Source organism: Rhododendron vialii, chromosome 10a, assembly GCF_030253575.1.
Source record: "Rhododendron vialii isolate Sample 1 chromosome 10a, ASM3025357v1".
Lineage (NCBI taxonomy): Eukaryota > Viridiplantae > Streptophyta > Magnoliopsida > Ericales > Ericaceae > Rhododendron > Rhododendron vialii.
The window spans coordinates 39,310,795-39,335,715 of NC_080566.1; the positions used below are offsets into that span (position 1 = coordinate 39,310,795).

The 24,921-nt window shown below is 40.2% G+C and overlaps 2 protein-coding genes and 1 long non-coding RNA gene across 6 annotated transcripts; 1 reads left to right on the top strand and 2 right to left on the bottom strand.

Annotated features, from left to right (window-relative positions):
• The first annotated feature begins 92 nt into the window (after positions 1-92).
• Positions 93-8,771, top strand: LOC131304884 (uncharacterized). Of its 3 annotated transcripts, XM_058332340.1 has the most exons (12): positions 93-451; positions 1,389-1,799; positions 3,102-4,108; positions 4,186-4,275; positions 4,379-4,843; positions 5,288-5,402; positions 5,481-5,648; positions 7,332-7,579; positions 7,690-7,783; positions 7,879-7,931; positions 8,016-8,100; positions 8,178-8,771. In XM_058332340.1, the coding sequence occupies exons 1-11, from the start codon at positions 259-261 to the stop codon at positions 8,082-8,084; spliced, it is 2,913 nt and encodes a 970-aa protein (XP_058188323.1). In that variant the 5' UTR covers positions 93-258; the 3' UTR covers positions 8,085-8,100; positions 8,178-8,771. The 3 variants fall into 3 exon arrangements, with proteins under 3 accessions (XP_058188323.1, XP_058188324.1, XP_058188325.1); XM_058332341.1 differs by lacking the exons at positions 7,690-7,783; positions 7,879-7,931; positions 8,016-8,100; positions 8,178-8,771 and adding an exon at positions 6,310-6,417 and having other exon boundaries at positions 99-451; positions 7,332-7,466; XM_058332342.1 differs by lacking the exons at positions 7,332-7,579; positions 7,690-7,783; positions 7,879-7,931; positions 8,016-8,100; positions 8,178-8,771 and adding an exon at positions 5,810-6,233 and having other exon boundaries at positions 99-451.
• Positions 8,772-12,017: 3,246 nt separating this feature from the next.
• Positions 12,018-15,257, bottom strand: LOC131304446 (uncharacterized). Its single transcript, XR_009192409.1, has 2 exons — positions 15,023-15,257; positions 12,018-14,896 (listed from the first exon to the last, which is right to left on the bottom strand). It is a non-coding gene; the product is annotated as an uncharacterized LOC131304446 (long non-coding RNA).
• Positions 15,258-19,334: 4,077 nt separating this feature from the next.
• LOC131304792 (protein BASIC PENTACYSTEINE6-like) lies at positions 19,335-24,120 on the bottom strand. Of its 2 annotated transcripts, XM_058332179.1 has the most exons (4): positions 24,048-24,120; positions 20,978-21,058; positions 20,709-20,790; positions 19,335-20,469 (listed from the first exon to the last, which is right to left on the bottom strand). In XM_058332179.1, the coding sequence occupies exons 3-4, from the start codon at positions 20,709-20,711 to the stop codon at positions 19,546-19,548; spliced, it is 927 nt and encodes a 308-aa protein (XP_058188162.1). In that variant the 5' UTR covers positions 20,712-20,790; positions 20,978-21,058; positions 24,048-24,120; the 3' UTR covers positions 19,335-19,545. The 2 variants fall into 2 exon arrangements, with proteins under 2 accessions (XP_058188162.1, XP_058188163.1); XM_058332180.1 differs by lacking the exon at positions 20,978-21,058 and having other exon boundaries at positions 24,048-24,108.
• Positions 24,121-24,921: the final 801 nt, after the last annotated feature.

Sequence of the window (24,921 nt, forward strand, 5' to 3'; positions counted from 1 at the left end):
AGTTGATGTGAGGAGGAACGGTGAAAAAGCGGTCCCACATTTGCAACTTCCATTCCCATTCCCCAACTCTTAAAACTAACCTGCCCCATCTACTTTCGGAAGGAAAAAAAATTAAAAAAAAAATCTAATCCGCCCCATACGTTTAACCAGCAGTGAGATATAAGCATTAGCCAACAGAACGCTCGTTCTATCTTCCTCGATTGCTTGTGGGCCAAATCGAATTCACCAACCTAGTCATCGGAGGTTAGCTTCGTAATCATGAGGACTCGGAATTCCGCTACCCCGAAACCGGCCGCGGCAATAAAGACGCCTCCGGCGAGGAAATCCGTTGCCAAAACCCCTCCAAACGACTCGCGGATAGAATCGGCTACCCTCAAAACCGCCGACACCAACGCCGTCTCCACCTCCACGCCCACCGCTAGCGTTGATTTGAAGCCGCCCCAACAACCTGGTAAACCCCCCCACTCCTTGTCCTTGGCTTCGCTTTTTTGACCGTTCCAAGTATTGCTGTATCGATATCATCTGATTGATTGCTCCTATGTCTCTGGTTTTGCGAACTGAATTGAATGTAGGTTTTCCATCAATAGGGTGAATTAATTTTAATAGTAAGCAAATAAGCAATTCATGTTCTCTATACATTTTACCTGCCGTTGTCATTTGTGTTTATGTTACATGGTGGATTCATTGTATATGCGTATGATAGTATGGCCACGGAGATATTCTCACAATTCTTTGCGGCCATGAGTAATTCTTCGCGGCCATGAGCAATTCTTTGCGGCCAATATAGTAATTCATGGCGACAAGAGTAATTCTTCGCAACGCCCAAGAGTAATTTTTTTGCGGTCTAAGAGTAATTCTTCGCGGTCAGGAGTAATTCTTTGTGAACTTCTAATCTCAGCCCTAAAAAAAAAAAGTGCAAATCCGTGGGTCCAAAATATAGATAATTCAAAAACCGCTGCTCCATATTATGTATGAATTTGAGTGTTTCATGTTTGAGTCTTTCAATGGCACGACTTACGCATTTCTATCTACTTTATTTTTTATTTTTTGATAAGTGCATTTCTATCTACTTTACGCTGCAGTTAGCATTTCTGTATTTTTTGTACGTCGGCTGGTAGATTCTATGCATATGTGTATGTGCATATGCATTTGCCTATGCTAACATGGCCAATTGGCCATGAAGAGATTCCATATACAGTTTAAGTTTATCAGTTGTATGATTAACTCAAATTTTTGGCTACTAAGCAATTGTTGGTTGATTACATTTGCTTTCCTTGTTTGGTTTCGGCATTTGAATGGTTTAGCATAACTAAATAGTTCTACAAGCACAAGAAAATGCACTTGTTTACATATGGGGCTTGTTAGTACTCTTATAAAAAATGCATCAGCTGATGCTGTGGAGGTGACACCGGAAACGAAAGTAGGTGCAGGAGCTAAAACAACAAGAAAGGTTGTAGTAAGGAAGACACCGGCTAGAACCAAAACTCCTACATCAGCAAAAGCTGTACCTAGGAAGACGCCAAATTCAGAACAAACGGAGGAGTTAAAGGTTGGAGAATCCTCCAAGAAGGAAGAGGTTGGGGATGCTAAGGATCTGGATTCTTCGCTGAAAGAAGAATCTTCTCTTTCAATTGTTGAAGAGTCTGTCAATAAGGAAGAACTATCTGCTCAAAATCCTGAAGAAACCAAAAGGGTGGAGGATCAAAATGTGATGAAGGGTGAAGAGCCCCCTCAAGAAAAAGAAGACGGTATTGGCGTGGAAAAGCTTTCGACAGTTGATTTGAAGGCCAAACAACCTGGTAAAACTTGACTCCTGGTTGTGATTTTATGGTCTTCAAAACCTGAGGGATAATTTTTACCTCACCTCGTACATTCAGATTTACATGTTTTTGTTTATTTGTGTAAATGCTTGCATCACCTGGATAGATTCCATATTGAATATTGCTTTTTAGTGGTACCAGTAACTCAGTGTTACTTGTAACTTGCGAGCAATTTATTTTTTACTGCTATTGCTTGCCTTGTTTTGGTTGGTTATTTTACTGCTCGTCGGTTACAATACACCTTTATGCTGATATCCATGTGTCGAGATTCCTTAGTGAGTTTTGTAGTTGTACGAGTAACTCAATTTACCAGTAAGCAATTCTGTCTGATTCCTGTTCTAGCTGTAAGTGTTAAGCATATAGCGAATATGGGGACAGAGACCTTGCCACTGTTTTGGTACACTTGAAGGTCTTTCAGTTTATTTATTTATTATTTTTTACATGCTGTGCGATTGTGGCGACATAGTCTCCTGATGGCTAAGTGCTAAAGCGCAAGGCAAAGCTCTTGGGCAAGTTGTGGCAAACAATTAGTTGATTTAGATAGACAATGTTCAAAATTAGTGATATAGCTAGGAATTCCAGATATCATAAAGCATACCATTCAATAGTCCGAAAATGTCTTAAGATTGAGAATCTCCTTTAACATGCGCCTTAGTATAAGGTTTAGATTTGAAAGCACAAAGTTCATAGCAACTACATATCTAATATTGCATAATTCTGAGAAGAAGAAGAAAGGGAGATCAAATAGGCACAGAGAAAGGAGATGAATGTAAACAACGGGTTGTTTTGCCATGTAGCTACATGTACAGAAGGATATGATAATCAAATCTAGGGGTTGGTTGTTGTTTAATTCCATCATCACCGGCTGTATTAAGTTTGCTTAATGCAGAGCTAAAAATTAAGAGAACTCATGACCCCTTGTGCCTAGAAAAAGGCATGCGCCACTGAACTGCATTTCAACTACTTCCCTTGCCTCGGAAGTTGCTAGACTCTATAAGGTTGCCTCACTTTGCCTCATGACTAAGTGCATGCTTTTTTTGGGACACCGGGTTTCTCCACTAGAGTTCTCAATAAATTTACGAGTAAGGAAGGTTCTTAGCCTCCTCGGGACCAGCTTTTGGATTGCCTTTGCGAGTTCCTTGTTTTGTGTCTGTATTGGGGTGTCAACTTGTGAATACATATTCAGTCATGCACATAAAAAAATGCTTGTCTATTTATGAATTACACTTTTGTGTACTCTTACCATTGAGTGTGGTTGTAATTGATCCTTTTTTATGTTAGTCGAACAAGCAAAAACATCAGTTGATGCTGTGAAGGTAACACTGCCGGCAAAATTACGTACAGGGGTTAAAACAACAAAAAAGATTGTGGTAAGGAAAACAGTGGCTAAAACCAAAACTCCTACGTCAGCAAAAGCTGTACCTAGGAGGACACCTAAGCCGGAGCAAACATCAAATTTTAAGGTTGGTGAACGCTCCAAGAAAGAAGAGGATGAGGATGCTATGGACGTTGATTCTGCTAAGAAAGAAGAATTTTCTATCTCAAATGCTGAGGAACCTGCAAAAGAGGGAGAACCTTCAGTTGAAACTGTTGAAGAAACCAAAAAGATGGAGGCTCAAACTGTCATGATTGTTAAAGACCCCCCACAGGAGGAAGAAGAGGTTATTGACGTGGAACAGCATTTGGTTCTGAATGTCGAAGAATCAACAAGGCAGGAAGATCCCGTTGCTTTGGATGTTGGGGAAGTGTCAAAGAGTCAAGAACCTGGCATACCAAGGGAGGAGGAAGAGGTGAAGGAAGAAATAAGGGAGGAGACGAGAATCATTGAGGATGACGTGGGATCAGAACCGGAGGCTGTCAACATGGAAGAAGATATGAATGAGTTGAGAGGAGAAGATACTCAATGCGAGGATGATGTCCATGGTAACGAGAGGGTAGAGGAGGGCAGCGACCAAGAAGTTCTTGAAGAATTTGGGGAGGAAGAACTTGTGGTGGATGACACACCAGAGCAGGGCGAAGAAGCAGAGGCATTGGAAGAGGAAAACATGGAATTAACTGCTGCAGCGAAAGAGCGTAAGATGAGGAAGGAGCTGGAGATATTTGTTGGTGGTTTGGATCGTGGTTCAGTGGAAGAGGATGTGAAAAAGGCTTTTGAGAACATTGGAGATGTAGTTGAAGTTAGGTTGCATAAAAATACTTCAACGGACAAGAATAAGGGGTATGCATTCGTGAAGTTTGCAACAAAGGAGCAAGCAAGCCGAGCTTTATCAGAAATGAAAAACCCTCTTGTATGAATTTTCTCTTTACCATATAAATTTTTTCTCTCCAATGCAAGTGTAGCTTAACTTCTGATTTTGGTTCATAGATATGTGGGAAGCGTTGTCGGACTGGACCCAGTGAGGATAATGACTCATTGTTCCTGGGCAATATTTGCAATACTTGGACAAAGGAAGCTGTAAGATTTTATTTGCTGTAGATGTATTTTTAGCAAGTTTGCTTCTTTTTTATTTTTTTGATCTATTGATTTTCTAATTTAATTCGGGTTAACATTTTGGCAGATCAAACAAAAATTGGAAGACTATGGCGTTCGAGGTGTTCAGAACATTACTCTTGTGGCAGATGCCCGCCATGAAGGGCTGAGTCGTGGTTTTGCATTTATTGAGTTCTCTTGTCATGCTGATGCCATGCTTGCGTACAAGAGGCTCCAAAAGCCGGATGTCATTTTTGGCCATACAGAAAGAACTGCTAAAGTGGCTTTTGCTGAACCTTTACGTGAGCCAGATCCTGATGTGATGGCCCAAGTTAAGTCGGTATTTATTGATGGCCTACCTCTGAACTTGGATGAAGATCGAGTGAGGGAGCAAATGAAAGCTTATGGGGAGATTGCACGAATTATGTTGGCCCGGAATATGTCTACCGCCAAGAGGAGAGATTATGGATTTGTAGATTTTACCACGCATGAGGCTGCTGTTGCTTGTGTTGAGGGAATCAATGACAAATATTTAGGTGATGGGAACTCAAAGGTATTCTTTTAGTCCTGTGATGATGACACTTTTGGATGAGCATAGGTAGAAGTTGCCTTGCTTTCTTTTTTGAGTCCACTTAGGTTGGAGAGTTGCTTGGCAGTTGGCAAGCATTTTTTAATCAACTTTGGTGTGAGTTCTTGATAACAGTTGTGATCCCCTTGCAAATTTTGTCTGATCCTGTTAATGATAGACTCTCCATGTTTTGAAGATTTTCTGCAATGTATTGAGAAAGCTGGAATCTTTGAAGGACCAAAACAAGGGTTGAATTTGGTCGCCTGTTGAGTGTCAACTAGATTGCGTGGTGCTAAGTTGCTAATTGACCGTCTATGACTGTTTTATATGTAGATCTTGTTTGGCTTTGCCGTTAGGCTCGGGCTGATGTGATTCATACTGGGCCCTTTAATGTCTTACTGACGTAATTCTTTTGTTCTGATATTCTAGACTAAAGTGAAAGCAAGACTTTCAAACCCTTTGCCAAAAACTCAGGCCATCAAGGGTGGAATCTGTGGAGGGTTTAGAATTGGCCGTGCTGGAGCTGGAAGCTTTTCAAAATTTGGTATAAACCGAAGGTTCAGCTGATGCTTCATCATCTTGTCTAGATTATTTTCTGATAATGTGTTCTGTTTGTTCACAGGAAGGGGTTTTGGGAAGGGTGCCCATGCCTTCAACCGACCTAATTTTCAACGTGGCAGGGGTTTCTATCAACGTGATAATGTTCCAACTTGGAGAATGGGTTTTGCCCGTGAACATGACCATGATATCCAGTATCCTCCTTTCCACCGAAGAGAAATGTCTGGACAAGGTTATTTTCTGAACGAACTGATTTGCCTAATGTGTTATTTTTCTGCTGAATCAGATGTAAGTGGACTAAGTTGCTTCTGTGTCTTTTGTGTATCTCGGTTTTCCGTATGAATTTCTGTGCTTCTGAGAGAAAAGACTAAACAATGATTTCCCCCTTCTTAGAATGGCTCCAGTGGCTACATTGGATCATGTTGTTCATTGGGAATTGAAGAAGGGAGAACGAGAACACATTGAATGATCAATTATGTCTTTAAACTATAGCAGCCTTCGAAGCCCCATGCGCTTCAGCATTCTCCTTTCTTGTCATATAGAAAAAAAAGAAAAGATACCATAGAAGCCTAGGTGTGGCGTGTGTTAAGCTAAGCTTTTTCCTTTTTCACGTTCTCTCTTTGTTTCATTTAATGTAAGTAACTAAAACACTTCAAAGGGCTGTTCTTTTTCTCATATAGCGAAAAAGAAAAGATACCATAGGACTTAGAAGCCTAGGCATGCCATGCATTAATGTTTTTCTCTTTACATGTTCTTTCTTGTTTCATCTAATGTAAGAAACTTAAACACTTCAAAGGGCTGTTTGGAGGAGAGGTGAGACATCGATTGAGATCAAGTTCCAGCGTCTACTGTTGAAGTTTAGTTTAACTCCCCCTTTTGTGGTTCCCCTCCAGGGGAAAAAAATAGAACACCAGCAAGATATGCTACTCCCTGCCTCCAAGGACTGATTTTCATTAATCATGCTTAAAAGAAGCCCCGGCTCGCAAGGCGTCCCTCTCGCAGTAAGGTTCCAAACCTCGCCTTGCTCTTGCGACATGCTATGTTTCCCCTCTCCATGCCCATGTAAAGGGTGAGTCCCGTGTGCCAATTTGTGGATCGCGGTCTCACGCACTAATCCGTAGTAGCTGACCGCCCTACCTAAACCAATCATTATATTGGTCCCTAGGCCCCATTGCTTGAAAAGCTTGGCTTCAAAACCGTATGTGGAGCTTCTACCTCATAGGGTTCCTCCAGAGATGGAGGTAGGCCCAGCCCAGGCTTGTGCGGTTAAGGTGGTTGCACAACCTCAGTCATACGAAAAAAAAAACAATGTTTCCAGAAATGGCTCATGGACCATCCCTATAGCTTTCCGCCTTTCCCTAATCTGGGAAGTGATCCTTGATCAAGAGGCTCATTTTTCATTGAAAGCAATGAAGTTAAAATTTTCAAGGTCAGAGAAGAGCTGTCATAAACCTAGGGTTTTTTTTTTTGATCGGAGTCATAAACCTAGGTTTATTACACATATTACTATAATGAATATAGGTTTCAAAGGTATTAATAATGGATGATTAGTTATGGTAATAAGCTAGTGTAAGAACCTTCTATTGGTCTCTTGATTATTATGCTATTTTTGTTGTCCGTTAGTTGATTATTATGAATAATCATATTGCTGCAAAGTTTTATTAAATTTAAGTGGTTCCACGCTTTCCATATTTGCGAGTTTTTGGAAAGTATTTTTGTTCAAACAATTTATTAAGCAGAAACACAACGAGTCAATATAATTCCTGATGCAGAGATCTGAAATGTATGATCTAAATAAATCGTCTGGTTCTTTGACACGTGGGTTTTATGTTCCCATGCATGAGGGTTTACAGCTTGTCTTCATGATATGACGAGTGCAGTTATCTTTGTCTTATATGTAACTTTACGTGAATAGGTGGATGGAGGGATTCATTTCGGGGTGCTCATGATGCATCTCGCGGAGGTGCTGTTCCAGCTAGACCTAACCTTGAGAGGGGTAGACACAATCCACCTGATAGAGGTCATGGGATGCCCATCTCAAACAGGAGGCAACCGTTTCCCAATGGAGAAGGATTCAGCAGAACATTCGGTGGACGGCATTTTGATGACCCTTACTTCTATGATGGCCATCCACATGGGACGAAACGACCATTCTTTATGGCAGTAAGCTGGAACTTTTTGTAGTTTCCTGTTTGCTAAAAGAAAGTTTTTGATTTGTTCCAGTGTCACATCAAGTGTTGCTTAATGCTTGTATGGTTGCTTTTGGCCTTAAGGACCAGGATCCTGATTACATGGAGCCTAGCAGACATCGTCCTCGATTGGATTACTCTGATCCAGCGATTCCATTCCGTACGCCTCGCTATCGAGGTGTGGATTCTGTGTGCAATTTGTCTTTGCCCTGCTTGTGCGTATGGCTTTACTATTATTTTTTCCTAGGTAGCTGATGGCCCTTTTTGTTTTAGATTCTTTTGAAGCCGGCAGCAGCCTCAACTCCCATGATTATTATGGCACTGATGTGAGCACTCATGGCTAAATTTAGACTCTTGCATTTCTTACTCTTCAACAATGTCATGATTTCCTGCCTTCTGTGATGTTACAGTACGGTGAAGGTCCATATTCATCTTTTTATCAGAATGATCGCCCATATGGAGGTGGCTTTTACCACTAGAATTTAGAAAGCCTTGGTAATTCTAATGTCCTACCTTCCAGCTTTATTTCTGGTTGCAGTATGGCTCTATTAACGTTTTGTGGGCTCTTGCAGATGGACCTGGGATGGGATGGACATTGTGCAATGCTGGTTTCTGGACTTTCTGCTTGGAAGGAAATCTGAATTTAGTCTCTACTTTTCTTTCCTTAGTTCCTTCTTTTTCCAGCCTATTATCACGTCCTTTTGTCTGTCTTCCTCCACATCTCTGGTCTTTCTCTGCTCTCTCTGTCAAATTGGTCAGACGTAACGAGTTTTAAGTGTCTTGTTTAGGTGATCCCTCCAGGAAGGATAGTTATGTGGATATCAATAATATTTTGAACTATGGGATCTTTTAGTGTTAAGGTATCAGCGAGTTTTGCCCTTGATAGGACAGCATGAGGACAGCATAAATGGGCTATGGACATAAGCTGTAGAGATTGCGTCAGGATCTTTGTGTGAGATCGAATACAAATGTCGATCCTTTTGTCATGAAGCTTAAAGGAAACTAGGGGGGATCAGCTTCTGTTTCTAGAAGGCTGAGTTTCAGTTCAAGGTTTTCATTTCATTGATATAGATTCGGAGTTTCAGTTCAATGTGCTAGAGGCAACTTTGGATATTCTATTTATAATTTTGCCTGGAGAATAATATATTGTGGCAACTTGCATTCAAGCTATTGAGTTCCTAAATTGAAAATTCTAGTCAAAAGACTTGCCATGTATTGGAGACTTGACTTTCGTTGCTAACATTTCATGCTCCATTTATGTGATTTGAGGTTTATTAGTGGAGTATGACCTCATTTGTTGCCAAAGAAAATTAACTTTAACTTGGGCAATTACGTTATATCATGGAAAAAGTGGCCCTGCTTTGGAGCGGTTCCTCGTCACCCAAAAGAAAATATTCTCCTTTGACTGGATCCTATGTGCCTGTCATTCATCTATTCAACTATGGAGTAGGGATGTGGTTTTGACTTTTGTGAGATCAAGTGTCAGGATCACTTTTGTTATATTTGAGGGTTAACGTTGACATCATTCACATTAGAGGTTGTAGCTTTGGAGCTGTTTGACTTGGGATAATATCTAGGTTGGAACATGTCTTCAAGTTGGACAAGTCTGCTGCTGAACCTGATATTCTTCTCTGGAAGTTGGAATCTGATGTATTTGATGTATTGTTTTGCTATGAGGAAATCAAGGTTGGAACAAATTGTGTATGTGTGTCTGGTTCTGGGGCCAAAGGTGTAGTTTCTTGCTAGTCACAATTAAAGTTTGGAATTCTAGGAAGATATTTAGGATCTGATAAGCAGAGGGCTTAGTGTGGGTATGTTTCTCTGGGCTATGTATGGTTTTCTTTGCCTATTTGACTGCAGTATTTGGTCTTGGTTGTTTTAGAGTCTATTTTTTCAATAGTTGAGAGTGGAGACCAATTTGTTCGAGGTAATTTTACATTCTAGTTGTCACTAGTCTATCGGTAGCCATTGATGCGACTCTGCTTAGTAATTTTGGACAGCTTACTCTTATGGTAATCAAAATTTTATTACACGTGATGTCTTAATACAACGCATTATCTTTCGTTGTTATGTCTGCAGTGGTTTATCCTATGTCCCAAGTGTTATCTTGTATTTTGTGAGCTTGACGTTGTATGTCCATTTTGAGACAAAATTAACAAGATTGGTTGCAATAGAATCAAACGTTTCGAAGGGCAGTTGAAACATGAGGAGTTCTTCTGTGAAGTTCTGTTAGTGTATGTATGGGAGATGAAAACTCGGGATGGTACATATATGACATCATAGTAGTTGTTTTGACTGTGGGTGTAGTCCTTAAGTAGAACTTTCCAAAGGGACAAAAGTTTCCAGGAACTACTGGGCGGATGTTGAAAATTGCAACATCGGTTATGCCTTGCTTTTTGAGGACACTGGTCATTCAGGTGCTTCCTTTTTTTTTAATTTGTGATTGTAGGAAGGAGAAGGAATAGCGTTTACTGTGTAGGATATTGTGTTTGTGACATTCAAATCCTTGGGGTTTCTAGTTAACCTATTGAAGTTGCTTTTGCCTTAGTACAGGGTTGTTTGAGAGAGTTTATTAGATGAATTATGAAAATGGAAACTGGATACTGCATTCTCACTCTATTAGGTGATGATGGTTGATCGGATAGATGTAGCTGCGAACATTTGAGATTGATTCTATGGGAAAATTCCTCGTAGGGAAATGCTGCTATCAGTTATAAATCCTGATAGTTAAAAGCATATTTGGCATATTCTATGTGCAATTGTTGGTTGTAGTGAGGTCACATAAAAGGTACTCGTTTCACCCGTGTTATGATTGATTCCTCAATACAGCTTGACATACACATCCCATTTGCTTCTGTACTTTTCGTTCTTTGATCACCTATTTCCCTCTCTTCTACTCCTTTCTGGAGTCCTGAATTCCAATTGAAGATGTGAGAGTTTATGGATGAATGCAGAAAAAACTCAGATTTTCACGTCATTTGATGTAATTTCAAGAATGATACACTGTTGATTTTGTGGTATAAAGGTTCCATGTTTGTGTACTTTCCGTGGTTGGCATGTTAGATTTGCTGAGATGGATGCTAAAGCTGATGATATGGTGTATGGTTCCTTTTACTGTTACCATGACCTTGTCGCATCATATTTCTCTGGTTTTGGGGTATCAGGTATGACGTAGATAGATTTATCCCAAAAGAGGGGAATGATTTAAGCTTTAAAGGCAAAGGCTGTTTCCGCTGTCGAATTATAAACGATTTTGTTTGCTGATATATCCAATTATCCATGTTGGGTTACGTGATTTTTAAAACTGAGTGTTTTTCCTATTATGGATATCAGAGTAGACAGGGAAATGATTTATGCGCTTGTATGAGCAGGATTTCTGGGTCGAAACAGGAAAAGCATTTGAGTCAACCAGGCTCATGGACCAGTGTTTGTGCTTTTGTTATGCTTCTCGTGAAGGCATGGTGGCTTTGGACCTGTGTTATTTGTGTGCCCATTTCATTCAACTTTCCTTGTTCGATTCACAGAATATCACATAAATATGGACCAGGCTCCTGTCGTGATGCCAGGATTCAAATCATGAACTGCTTTGTGATTTAGCAGGTTCAAAGCCACCATGCCTGAGATTGAATTACAAAATTGTTTGGATAATTACTCTTGCCTATTTCAACAATTATGGAAGAGATCGCATGTTCTTTGAACATTAACCTTCATAAAACATCGAATATACTATATGCATCCATTGGAGAGTAGTGTTTTCGTAATCCCTCTGACCAACCAAATGGGCTTTGAGCATCTGAAAATGGACATTGCAAAAAATAGCAAAATTTACGAGACTTCAAGTGCTCTAGCGGTGTACCATTCTTGTCCATTTATCTTGCCACTTTCTCCCAAAGAAATGGCATCAAGTAGGGTATTGCATTTTTAGCTGCATCATCAAACTTTAAACACCCAATTCCAAATGGCATTGTACTATTCCAATGACCGTAAAATACAGATCCAGGTCCATAATAGAAAGTGTGGCCGTTGCTCGAGGAATTCGAACCACAAATGCACAAATATTCTGATGTGTGCATCACAATGATAGCAAGTTGTAATGTGTGGTATCTTTAACTATTGATATGTTTAATGTGCATGAATCAGTTGAAATGAAAGTAATTAAATAGTGTCTGAGGAGATAAAGATGAAAAATCGTTTATCGGCTAACATGTGTGAGAACAATGGAGGCTAATTTGGGCCTAAAATTGGGGCCCAAGGCCCAACCCACTCCTAAGCGTCCTTGAATTGTTCGTACTCTTTTTTTTTTTTTTTTTTAAAATTCAAATTCATTGTCATTATCGATTAAAAGATCCGGACAATCAATTTACAAACACGAGCAGGGGCACATAACCCCGAAAACAAGCATCGAAATCTTAGAAAAACAAAATCCTGCATTACAAAACACGCAATAAACAATAAAGGCCAGAGCGGCAACCTACACAACGTTGATAATCGACGTGCTGCCGAAAAGATGACATTGCTATTTCTGGACATTACAATCCCCCCCCTAACACACGGACAAGCCGAGAAGCAGCCACTCAAATCAAACTGCTATTCAAAAACCAAACGCTACCAAAGCATCACGACAACAACCTGACGGCAATGAGAATCGTCTTGCCGTCGCGTCCACGGCGGGTACTGGAAGCAGTCCGTTAACCAAATCCCAAAGCCATCAACGAGACCTCATCAGACCACGCAAAAACAAACCAATGAAACTTTTTTCGCCACCATATCTGGGGTAAAGACACCGGACTAAGGGAAACCCAGCTGGGAGAAAACACTGTACAAAATCGAAGAAAATAGAAAAACCTAACTTCTTCGCCCGACCTCAGTCCTTATTAGCCTCACTGCCACCCCTACCTCGCCGGATTTAAAAAGGTAGGGGTGAGCCGAACCGGGCCACCGCAAACATCGGACACCTCGCCAGAAAACACCACCACCTGCTGACCCAAAACCTAGAGAAGGAAAAGGAGCCGGACAAGAGGAGAGATGGACGAGGAGGGGAGAGGAGAGAGAAACAGGGGGAGGGGAGAACGAGATAGCGGCGCCCCCTCCCCCAAGAACAGAACCCTAATTGGTTGAAAAGCTTAGAGAGAGTGTGTCGTTTTAGAAATGACTATGCAATCCGTTCAATAATTTTTTTTTTAAATTTTACGATTTTGCTTCATCCAAACTTCTATTTTTCCATTTAGATTTTGAATTTGTTAAAAAATGAAAGATTAGATCGATTACCTATGCATATCGGATTGGACTGATTTTTCATAAGTCCAATCATTTTTTTTAAATTATTAAACGATTGAGATCATCTGTGCGTGGCCCAATTCGAGCCCTGCGTGCCATCGGTACGCACGGGGTTTCCTTAGAATTTTCATATATTCTCAAACCCAAAGAAACAAATTTTTGCACGTAACACTCACACCCACGAAACCTTCGTAGGAACATAGAGGCCTCCTAACCATTGCGAGGAACTGGGGGTTGTAGTGCACAATTGAAGTCTTGCATCTCGACTATTAATGATTTAGATTTTATCTCGACAATAAACGGTTCGATTCTGCAAGAGCCACGTACCCATTATTTGTGTGTGTGGTGTTTTATACAATTTCTATGTCTCTACACTTTTGTTCTTGAACTCAAAAAATTAAAAACAAAAACACTTTTGTTATATTATCTCTAAAGAAGCTTCTTTTTTCGTTTCATTTTTTCCTCTGCAAATGGGATTCGTTACATGAATTTTAGATAGGTCAAAAAAATTCAACGTTTAACTTTTTTTTCCTTTATGATTTTCTTTCCAAATTGGATTACGCTTTTATTATTCCTCTCCCCGAGCCAAATCAAATTGTAAGCCTTTTTGGCAAAATAAACTAAAATTTACAGGATTGTCACACCAGAAGCGATAGTCAAGCGTGGCACGTGCTTTCCGTAACAATTGAAACCGTTTTATCCTTCCTGAATGATGAGTCAGCTAGATTCTCTCTCTCTCTCCAACTCTCTCTCTGTATTACCGCGCTACACTTAGTACCTCGAGTGAGCTGCTCCCTCAACCAACCCCCTCTCTCGCTCGCATTCTCTCTCTCCAAATGGAGCATATCCTCATCACACATATCCCGCCAGAGACGACGATTGGAGCTCTTGTTCATCACATTGAGTCCGTGAGTATACTACAATGCCTAGACCTCGCCCTCAACGGCGCACGAGGGACAGCCATCTGGTTTTGCCGTTGCAGAGTTTGTCCTTCACGGTGCATGTACGCCCACAGTCCGTGGTCTAGTTTTGATTTTTCGTCTTTTTTTGTCGATGAAGTTGGTGAGGAGGAGGAGGGAGGAGAGGAATGTGACCGGGTGGGAGAGGAAGATCAAGGCTGCGTGGTGAGGATTTGTGCGGTGGTTTGGGAGTTGATGAGGCCGGAGGATGCCAATGGCGTGGTGGTTGTTCATGGCAGAATGTGATCGGGTGTTGTACGTGGCTGTGAGGTTCACTTACATGTACTACTAGTTGTAGCGGTGTTATATTAAGGACCCCATACCTTAACCCGCCACAAGTGGAAGTACACGTAAGCGAACCTTGCAGCCACGTACAACAACCGATCACATTCCTCTGCCTCTCCCTCCTCCTCCTCAGCTTCCGCTTCAACGTCGAGGCTAGGACCCACCTCCTCACCACCTTCATCGACTGTCCAATCAAATCGGCCGTCCCTCGCTGTCGACGGCGAGCCCGAGGCGCCGTAGTGTGTTGACGGACTCGATGTGAACAACAAGATCACCGATCGTTGTCTCTGACAGTATGTTCGTGATGATGTTGCGCTCCATTTAGAGAGAAAAAGAATTTGCTCAAAATCGTTAGTGTTCTTAAATGGATGAGTAAGTCGCCTCAAGCCACCAAATCCGGGCAAGTCCTGCTGTGAGGGGTCCTTACATCCAAGCAAAGTGGAAAGGGGTCCGTAGGAGTCGCAAACTGGCGACCCCTTTCTCTAACTAACAAATAACAGCATAAGTTAGAAAAAGTACAAAATAACGTATTCTATCAAATTGAATAAGGTTTTGTCACGTTACCGTCAGAGAAGGCTCTGGAACCTCGGGCGGCGGCGACCATTTCGTAGTCCAGTGGTCACACCTCAGAAACTGAACCACTGGTGACCCTAGAACGTGTCACTCAAAGAAAAAAAAGGTGCACTGGCACTGGGAAAGGAGGGGCAAAATCACTCCAAGAACCTCTCCTCCAAAAAGACTCCCGTGCAGAGTCTCAACGGCTCTACAAGCTGCAAATGAAAAAAAAAAAATCTAACTAAGTTGACTTTCTAAGGACTAAAAGGTACTTTGTATATTCAAAAGCAATACTCAACCCAATTCCCATACGCATGTCATGACTATTATGGACCCCTTACCTCACAGTTTGCTTGGACGTAGAACAATTAGGAAACTGATAAGAATGGGCTCTGTTGTACTGGTCACCAATCTACCCTGCAAAGCCATGATGCAAGAAGTCGTCAACCACCTGGAAGTCGCCGAATACCTCATCCATCTGCGAGTCGCCATGGACGGCGAGTTCGAGAGCCTAGAACGGGCATTGTTAGAGTATGTCTTTGTTTGCACTTAGGTAGGACAAAAGATGGAAGAGTAATAAAGAATTAGGCCTCACCTATTTGTACACTAATGAAAGAATTCTAGAACATTCTCTAGAAGCTTTCCAACTATTCTACTCTAGAATTCTCTACAAATATTTACATAAGTCTAGAATTATGTACAATACTCCAGTTTATTTTAGGATATGGTTGTAGAAGTTCTCTAGAATCAAGAAGAGGTCAACGAATGCGCTGACCAGCTCATTAACAAAGAAGCAGAGCCGAACAATCCTCACAATGCTCTTATAGATGACTCGTCTCCTTCTAAACCGAACTGGTTCATCCCTTTCTCACATATGTCGTGACGCCAATGAAAGCACTGATCACTTAGCCCACCTTGGGGCTGAACAAGAGGAACATCCTGTGGTGGAGAGGAGCCCTCGCCTTCAGCCCAATTCTTCGTTCATAAAGAAGCCTTGGATGTTGGTCACCTGTGAGCAGGGGTGGAGCCAAGATTTGGATATGGAAGTGGCACAAATTGGATTCATGGAAATGGCTACATCACACTTTCTATCTTAACCGGCAACATGAATTCATATCTCCAAGAGGGGAGTTGTTACATCCCCTTTCTTTCTTGGTTACTCCAATATTGGGAGTTGTTGCATTGCCCTTTCTACCCTATCAAGCAACACAAACAAAAAAAAAAAAAAATTTAAAAGTTTCTAGAGATGCTGAAGGCAATGAGACATCCCCTTTCACCCTAGTGTAAATCGATATGTTTGCAAATTCAATTTATATTCTGATTCACACGCACCATAATCTGTAGATTAACAAGTACTAAAAAAAATACCAAACTTGTGGGAAAAAATTTAATACTCAAGTGGATCACATTCCTCTCCAATTGAATTTATGCAAAAAATTGAGAGAGAGAGAGAGAGAGAGAGAGAGAGAGAGAGAGAGAGAGAGAGAGAGAGAGTATAGTTGGGAGGAGTTTAAAAAATGAAAGCAACTAATGGTGGCCAAGAATTGAACACCAGTGTGGCGATTCAAGCACTTATCAAAGGCACAAACTTTATGCAAACATTTTACATTTGATATGAAGTACAAAGTACGAACATTTTACATTTTTTCTTTAATTTTTTGGTCAATCGATAGAAAAAATCATTTTACATTTGATATGAAGTACAAAATACAAACCCAGGACACTACATCATCAATTGTGAGAGTCCACGAGATAACTAAGTCCAACAACTGAACCAATATAAGAAATAAACACATTATATGACCCTCTAAGGGGTCCAACAACTCAACCAATATAAGAAATAAACACATTATATGACCCTCTAAGGGTCACCCAACTCAACCAATATAAGAAATAAACACATTATATGACCCTCTAAGGGTCACCCACACGCAGGTGGGTAGACTCGAACTCCTGACCTCCTAATGAGATGTAAGAGTTCTGGCCAACTAAGCTAGCCCCAGTTGGTTAAGAAAAAGACAACTTCACATTGTTTAAAAACATAGGTAAAAAAAGAAATCGGTGGTGAGCCCGAGAGGGGTCGAGAGTGTGTGTGTTTGGTGGGGAGGGGCTCCCCACTTCTTCCCCGATTCTTCTTTCCCTCCTCTAATCTATTCATTCCTCCTCCCTCTCAGTCCCCCTCCTCTCCAGCCTCTCTTTCCCCTCTCCTTCCCTCTCGGCTCATCTCCTACTGCCATGGATGAGAGATGATTGATGAAGATCTCTCTCTCCTTCATTTTTGGGCTACAGAGACAAGATCTGGAGAACTAGATTTGGGTTTGTGACTCCGATCCGCCTGGCGACGGTTTTTCAAGCTCTTCGACGGCGATGGAGAAGGCGTGTGTTGTTTAGGACTTATTTATCTTTTTGGTCCCCAAAGTATTAACGTCGTCTCATTTTCGTCCCCAATGTAAACATTGCAGACATTTAGTCCCCAATGTATCAATTTTGCACCAATTAAGTCCTCAAATCCAACGGCGTTAGTTCCATCCATCAAATTGAGGGGCGCCTTAGTCATTTTACCCACCCCTAATTTCCAGTCAAAGAAATGTTTATATACAGTACACATGCAAAATATATTGATCCTTTGGTGATTTGAGTATTTAATAGTAGGATCTAAATCTTAAATTTTTTTTAATGTTCCTTAAACAATGTCCAAATACATCTTTCAAAAGATGTTCAGGGCTAAAATAAAGTTAGTCTAGTATGATACGAGTCTACAAGGGGTGAGCATGGTCCCGGATTGGTTCGGTTTTGTAGTAAACCAAGAACCAAATCAATAAATGCGGATTATGAATTTTGAGAACCAAATTAATTCATAAAACTCATAAAACCTAACCAATCCAGACCTTCAAGATACGGATCGATTTTGGTTTCGAACCATGGTTTGCATGAAGTTAAAATATCAATTTTATACACGATTTAAAGTACTCAAAAGGCATAGATAAATAAAACCAAAACTTATATTTAAACTTAAAATTCTATTGAAATCACAAAAACTCATCAAAATCAACCATCACCAAAACTCTTGAACTAATAGAAATTGGAATATTTTATTGAGCTAACAATAGTAAATGTGTGAATATGTATTAAAGGGTGTATAAAGTACACAAAAATACATATTTTTCTTGTCTTCTAGTGTGTTTATCGTCAGCCCACTTAGCAAAACCGATAGAAATTTAGGGCAATTATAATTCGCACTAAAGGAATGTAGTGGTGAAGTGGAGTACTAAATTAGAAAGTTAATTCACTATGGCATAGCCTATGATTATTGGTGTATCTATATTAAACTAAAACATATAAATGTATATATATGGTCCGGATCGGTTTGGAACCGCAACCGTTAATGTAAATCTACAAACCAAACCATATAACTTGGTTTTGAATTTTTTAAAACCAAGACCAAACCACACTACTTAAAAACCAAACAAAATAATTCGGTTTGGATTGGTTTGGACTGGATTCACGGTTTAACAGATTATTGGCTCACCCTTGAGTCCACTCATATGGACTCGATGTTTGATAAAGACTCGATCTCTTACTTCTTTTGAACAATAGTTATACGATACGTTATGGATCTTTTTCAGTATAACGATAACAGAAAAGGAAAGAGGCTCTGGAAATCTCTGTATAAGCTATCTTTGCAGCCTCCATCTATTATATTTGGAGGGAGAGTAACCTGAGAATTTTTCAAGGCAGGTCTAGAGATATGGCTGAGGTTTATCTAACCATTTTTAGTTCAATTCGAGCTATGGCTAGCTCTTGGGCAACGGCGAAATTCTGGGCCCAGAAACGAGGTCTTTGTAATGCTTGGCTTCTAGACTCTAGAATTTTTGCTGTTAACTGTTAGGACTTTTGATGTATAGGTTTCCAGGGGATGCCCTGTTGATTTGTGTAGCTTTTGCTCCTTTTGGTGGTATATAAAATTCACTTACCCAAAAAAAAAAAAATTACACGAATGCACGTCTTTTATTTTTCTCCTCTGAATTCTTGTTTCCCCCAATTAATAAATCGTTGCAGTATCATAATATTGAGGACCATAAGTTATAGCGTGGCTCAAAGCATTGGACCCATATATTTTGTATTTTTGTGTATAAGAAAGTTTCTTATCTACTGTATTAAACTAGCTGTTTAAAACAAATCTTTTTTGCTTTGAGCATAAACTTCTCATATACATTATCATTGCACCAATGATGCTACTACTCATTTTTTAAAGCAAAATGTCACTATTCATTGCCAAAAAATGGCAATGGCTCAAAGTCATTTTGCAATATAACCGACTTGCTCTCAGCACCATGGCCGATAGTCAGAACAATAAAATTCAGCCTCAGCGCCATGGCCAAAAGGCAGAAATTATCAGCCACCAACTACTAGTAAAGTTTTTGACGATGAGGTTGTTGAAGTCTAGAAAGCTCGTTTCTAGTAGGACTTATAAATAAGCAATGAACGTAAAATGGCATGCCGTACTTCTGCCCTCCAAAAACTGAGTCACTGTGCTCTATCTCCTTCCTAATGAAAAAACCGTAACATTCCTTCGAGCAAGACACAGACACGCGAGCGCACGACCACCCACCCAGAGAGAGAGAGAGAGAGAGAGAGAGAGAGAGAGAGAGATTTGCAACAAAGTCTTAAACGGGAATGACTATTAAAGGAAAAAAATTTAACAAAAGCACAATGCATGGCTTATAAATCAGTGTAAAGCTATATAAGCCTGTAATGTTTTCCTGCTGGTCATTCATAATTGTACCCAGAGAATTCAGATACCTCTTCTCCCAGCGAAACTCAGTCCCACTTTTCACGGCATCCATCCTACCGGCCGGCAAAGCTATTTTAGGGCACTATACCGATTAGATCCATGCTTTGACCAGTGATCCTTGAGATCAAGCGGAATGGACAGATCTTGACCCTCAGCTGCAAGTCGATTAAGCAGTTTGGTAAAAACACTCCCACTCATCTTTCTTCCCCCAACTCTTGCATGGCGTTTGTTTGAAATCTGAGGCAAAGGATACACCGACATGGTGGTCGTGCAGCAAGCCGACTGCCACCCGCCATTCCCCCACTTGTAGCAAGGCTGGGGTAACCCAGTGCACGAGCAAACTGGCGCAGGCATTGTGTTCTCATCAAAGTTGATCTGGTTCAACCCCAAACTCTCTTTCCACGCCTCAAGCTCGTCATCTAGTTCCTCACCACCATCATCCTCACTAGCAAAATCTGGCTCAAGTTTCCAACAGTTTACTTCTGGGCTTGAATCTTCAACCTGTCTTTTACCTTTTCTTTGAGACTTGGAGGGAGTCTTCGTTGAAGTTCCTTTGGTGGTGGTCTCCTTTGATTGCTTCACCTTCCTAGGCTTTGTGGTCTCACTAGAAACACCTGTACTATGGTAGGGATTGTTTGGTGGGATTTCCCTCTGATTATTATATTCAGTTTCAACCATATGAGGTATGGGATGCATTTGCTGGTGGTGGTAAAGGTGATGCTTGGACCCATGCATTAGTCCATTGCCAGGCGAATCAGGGGATATGTCATTTTCGTTCATGGAAGTCTCTTGGAATTGAAGGGCAGCAAGGGCCTTGTCTCTTTCCTCTATGGCACTGTTTCGTTCGGCTACTGCCGCGTCTCTCTGCAGCATTGCCATGTCTCGCTCGGCAAAGGCTCTTCTCCTCTCATCTAGCGCCATGTGCTTTTCTCGAATAGCAGCATCCCTCTCGGCCATGATGGCCATGTATGTCTTTATCGTCAAATTGTGTTCCTTTCAGTGAAAGCAGATATCAGTTAAGTTCATCATTTTGAAGTTTAGACAAAGCCTTTCTCATAAGCTAGCAATTAATGTTCTAGGCTCAAGTTCCTATAGATTTAGCAAGACAACTTCAGATTTCGCAACCTACTTCTCTATTCAGAAAAATTAATTAGTCAGTTGGTTGCTAAAGCATAATGTCATGAAAGCCAGAATTTGGTTTTCAGTTTAACCATAAATGTGCGGGGACGTACCATCAGCAGTGAAAGAGCAACACTAGAAATCCATTGTCTGATATGGCTGTTCCAGCAAGATTGAAAACCACTTCCAGTAAATCTGAAAGCAAGACAAGTCTTGAAACCCCCAAAGTACAAAATAATACCACAGTATAACACGTGGAACTCCACAGAAGAAAGAAAGAATAACTATTGTATTCCTGAGATGCACCACTTCTTCGAAAAAGCAATCACAATTCCGTAGAATTAAGTTTTCAAGTTACAGAATAAGAAGTTCAGGATCGTACCATCAACAGGTACACAGTCACTCTAGAAAGGCATCCTTAGATGTGCTGTTTGTGAACAACGGAAGACTATGTCAATTGAATCTGAAAGCAAGAAAAAGAATTACTAGGAACCCCCAAATACAAAGATAAAGTCCTTAAAACGTGAGTGTTGAAGAAACAAATTATTAAAGGAATGTCAAAGTTCTGCTGAGATGCCCTGATTTTTGGAAGGCAATCAAGTACATATTAACATTACTTATGCGGCTTTAACCTCTAGCAGACCATTTTGATAGCCAGACGGCCCAGACGGGACAAAGAGAAGGGTCTGGAACAATACAACATGTTTAGCAAGTGTGTGGTTAACTAATTAATCAACTTCAATAACAACTGATGTGAAATTTTAAAAAATACTCCCATGGGGCTAGTAGCAAGCTTTCAAATACCTGCCTCCGAGTCCCAGAGGAAACTAAGATGTTTAGTACACCACCTCACGTTTCTCATTCGTAGACAAAAGGGAATAGACAACAGGAGAAATCCTGAGTCTATAACAATTTATTTTCAACAAAATGTAAGTTATAGCTCAACGATTTAGAGAAGAGATTAAAAGTACTGTAAACAACACGGACTAAGAGTGGCAAGGAGCTGCAAAAAAGGCATAGCAAACAGAACGTGCATATGCTAGGGACATTTGACAAATACCCCAAACTAAATATCATGGTGAAGAAACAACAAAAGCCCATAGTACTATTCCCGATCTCTTCCCATTGAGTAAATAGCGGGGAGAAAAAAAAATGTTAGACAGGATATCACACGTAATTGTCGGTGGTTTCCTTTTTTCCTACATTTGTGTAGCATCTTTGTTGGTGGTGTTGCCGAATGTACAGGTGAAGAAGGAATCTTCTAGGAGGTATGACAACCTCAGGGATGGCAATAGGTCTCCAAAGCTAAGCTGATTGGAAGCAACGCTGGCCTTTGAGCAGGAGAGAAAGAGAGAGTTACTAGTAATTGAGCTATGGAGAAATAAGGTTTCCAGGACAAAAATGTAGGAGATGATCAATGTTGGTGCATGCATACTGCATATCTCCTATTTCTTGAAAGCAAGAGCCATGGAGGTCAACTCACCAGGTCACGTGTCCAAATGAGGACAAAGGGACAAATGGGTCCCTTTATTTTGCTTGATAACCTAAAGGTAGAACCACCACAACCAGTGGCACCAAACTCTTGGAAGAAACAAGCGGGGCTGCTAAGGTGGTCGAGCGAGGTACACAAGCACGGAGAGGCAGGGAAAATATGCTTTCTAGCAACCTTTGTTCAACTATTCCATGACGAAATCTGTCAAATTCAATATGCTTGTTTTTCCTTGCTGAACTGGATGATGAGCAATGTTGATGGCAACCTTCATGTCCTAATACAACTTCATAGGTCAACCTCTTAAAATCTTTGTCACAACATTTCCAAATTCTATCCTCACTGACAATATGAGGTCTCGGGCCCAGCCCGAGTCATAGGCTCACCAGGCCACCGCCTAGGGCCTCCAGTTTTGGCCCAATAATAGGGCCCCAAAATACGTGGAACTAATAAATATTATATAAAGGTAATATAAACATATGTATTTTTGTGTTCCAGTGGTTTACAGCGGGGCCTCCAACCACACGGTCAGGAGTTCGAGTCTCGTCAGTTTCCTTTTTTTCAACTTGCAACTGCTCACTGCTGCTCGTACAGTTGGATCCAAAACCAAAGGGTTATTCCCAAACCACTCAAACCACTGAATCTCCATATACACTAACCAATTACTCCGTTTTTTCCTTCAGTCATATATTATAATTTATATCTTCTTTTTCAAAAACTGGATCCAATCAAACGAGAATTAGAAAGTGATGAAAACAATGTCTAACTTGGATGCACTTTTCACTCAAGTCCTAGGCCTTTTCTCTTTCCTCCTTATCTTTTAAGTTTTTACTATTTAACAAACTTTTGAAGTTTTTCTTCTTTCAATCATGTTCTGCCAAACCTAAGCCGATAATAAAATTTCATGTTATAGTTGTGAGTCTTGTGACTTTGCCAATTAATGAGATATATATGTGCGTGTGTGTGTGTTCCCCATAATGGAGATGCTATTTTTATGATATCTCAACTACTTTAATAAAGTTTACAAAATTACTTAGCTCAAACTGTGCAACAAAAAATATGTTTCATGTCTTGTAGTCTGTAGGATAATTTTATTTTGAAGTAAACTTCGTTTTCCCAATTCGTGAAAAAAAATATATAGGGCCCCAATTTTTAAGCTCAAATTGGGCCCCAGAAATCTCAGGGCCGGGCCAATGAGGTCTTCTTCCGAGATATGTATTCTATATTTTGAGAAACATAATTGGGCAAAAAAAGCACTTTCCTGAATCTTAGATTGGCCAACTTTTTGATAACATACTTGCTCAATTCTGAACCCCCAACCCCCTTCCGGAGGTGCAAACCTCATTAGCCATGTTGGCAAGTACGACAATCTACGCTAGAAAAAGACAGGCACCATGATTGTTTTCAATGCATTTAATTCCAAGATTCTTGCAGTAATATGATTTATGAAACTAATTGGGAAGTAACACTACTTATGCTTTGGCCTCACAAAGAAAAGCTGATTCCTTTGTGCTACAGCCCAAATGAGGTCAACTTTGGTAAATGTTGATCTGAAGCATTCTTATGTTCCAATGCATTTCATCATTTCCTAATCCATGTAAACCAGACTTTTGTAACCAATTTTTAAGGACTATATGCATACACGTGAAATTAAGTGATCGCAAGGCTCCTTATGGGTGTTTGTTATTGAGGATCTACGAGGGCCGGCCCTGGGTAGAAGCCTAGACAGCAGCAGCTAAAAGAAATGCTAAGAAGAAGGCCCCACTAAAAGAATGGCTCTACTGAATCTGGGTTAAATTGATTCACTCTCCAGGTGAGTGGATCGGACATCCAAATACTCTTTCAAGGAGTGATTACTTACTAGACCAACAAAAATATCATGTTTAAGCAGCTAAATTAAGCATAAAACCAGCAAACAAAGATGCATACGACGAGAGAGAGAGAGAGAGAGAGAGAGAGGTACCTGGCTCGATTTTGGCTGGATTTCTGATCGCGTAGAAATTGGGTATATTTGGAGACGACTGCATAGAAAACCCTACAATTTGATCCTTGTCACAAATTAGTCCAATTAATTGGTACTTTTTCAATTCAAAGTCACATGGTCCTACTTTAACAACGCCGTCGCCAAATGTTCTTTTGATAACTTAACATCCGGATCATCTCTCATGTATCTCGATTAATCTCTAAGGACCATTTTTACCATCTACTAGAGGGGATTTTAGTTAAAGTTGAAGGAAAATCCCGTATGAACCGATTCTATAAAATAGAACTCAATTCAATCCATATTTGCTATGCTCCTAATTTGAATTGCACATTATAATTTCTTCATGTAATATATGTAACTAAATCCAACAAACCTCCCTCAATTGGACATCATTAGCAAACTTCACTTAGAAAATCACTGCTAGTATTCATCTTTTCTTATCTTCCAAATACAACACTCTAGTAATTAAAATACTTAAAGGGAAATTTTTAAAAATGGTCCTTCTAGTTTGCACGAGTTTTCATTTTCGTCCCTCTACTATTAATTGTATCAATTTTAACCCTATAATTTTCATTCCATCTCAATTTCGTCCTTCTCCCTGACGCTGTCCATGAAACAAACGGAATTGAAGGGCAAAATTGTCATTTTCTCTCACAGAGTGACCAAATTGAAATTTTATGCAAACCAGAGGGATTATTTTTAAAATTTTACATTTTACTTTCGTTTTTTGCAAATAAAATAAAAAAGACCATAAGTAATGTATTTGACAATTGAATTATTTTTTATTGGGTAATCAAACTATATTGAAAAATTTATATTTCATTACACATTACAAAAATATTAGAAAATGCAC

Coding starts and splice junctions, on each gene's coding strand:
- LOC131304884 (XM_058332340.1), top strand. CDS start 259: ATGAGGACTCGGAATTCCGCTACCCCGAAACCGGCCGCGGCAATAAAG. Junction 452..1,388: donor GAAGCCGCCCCAACAACCTG/GTAAACCCCCCC, acceptor AAAATGCATCAG/CTGATGCTGTGGAGGTGACA. Junction 7,580..7,689: donor AACGACCATTCTTTATGGCA/GTAAGCTGGAAC, acceptor TTTGGCCTTAAG/GACCAGGATCCTGATTACAT.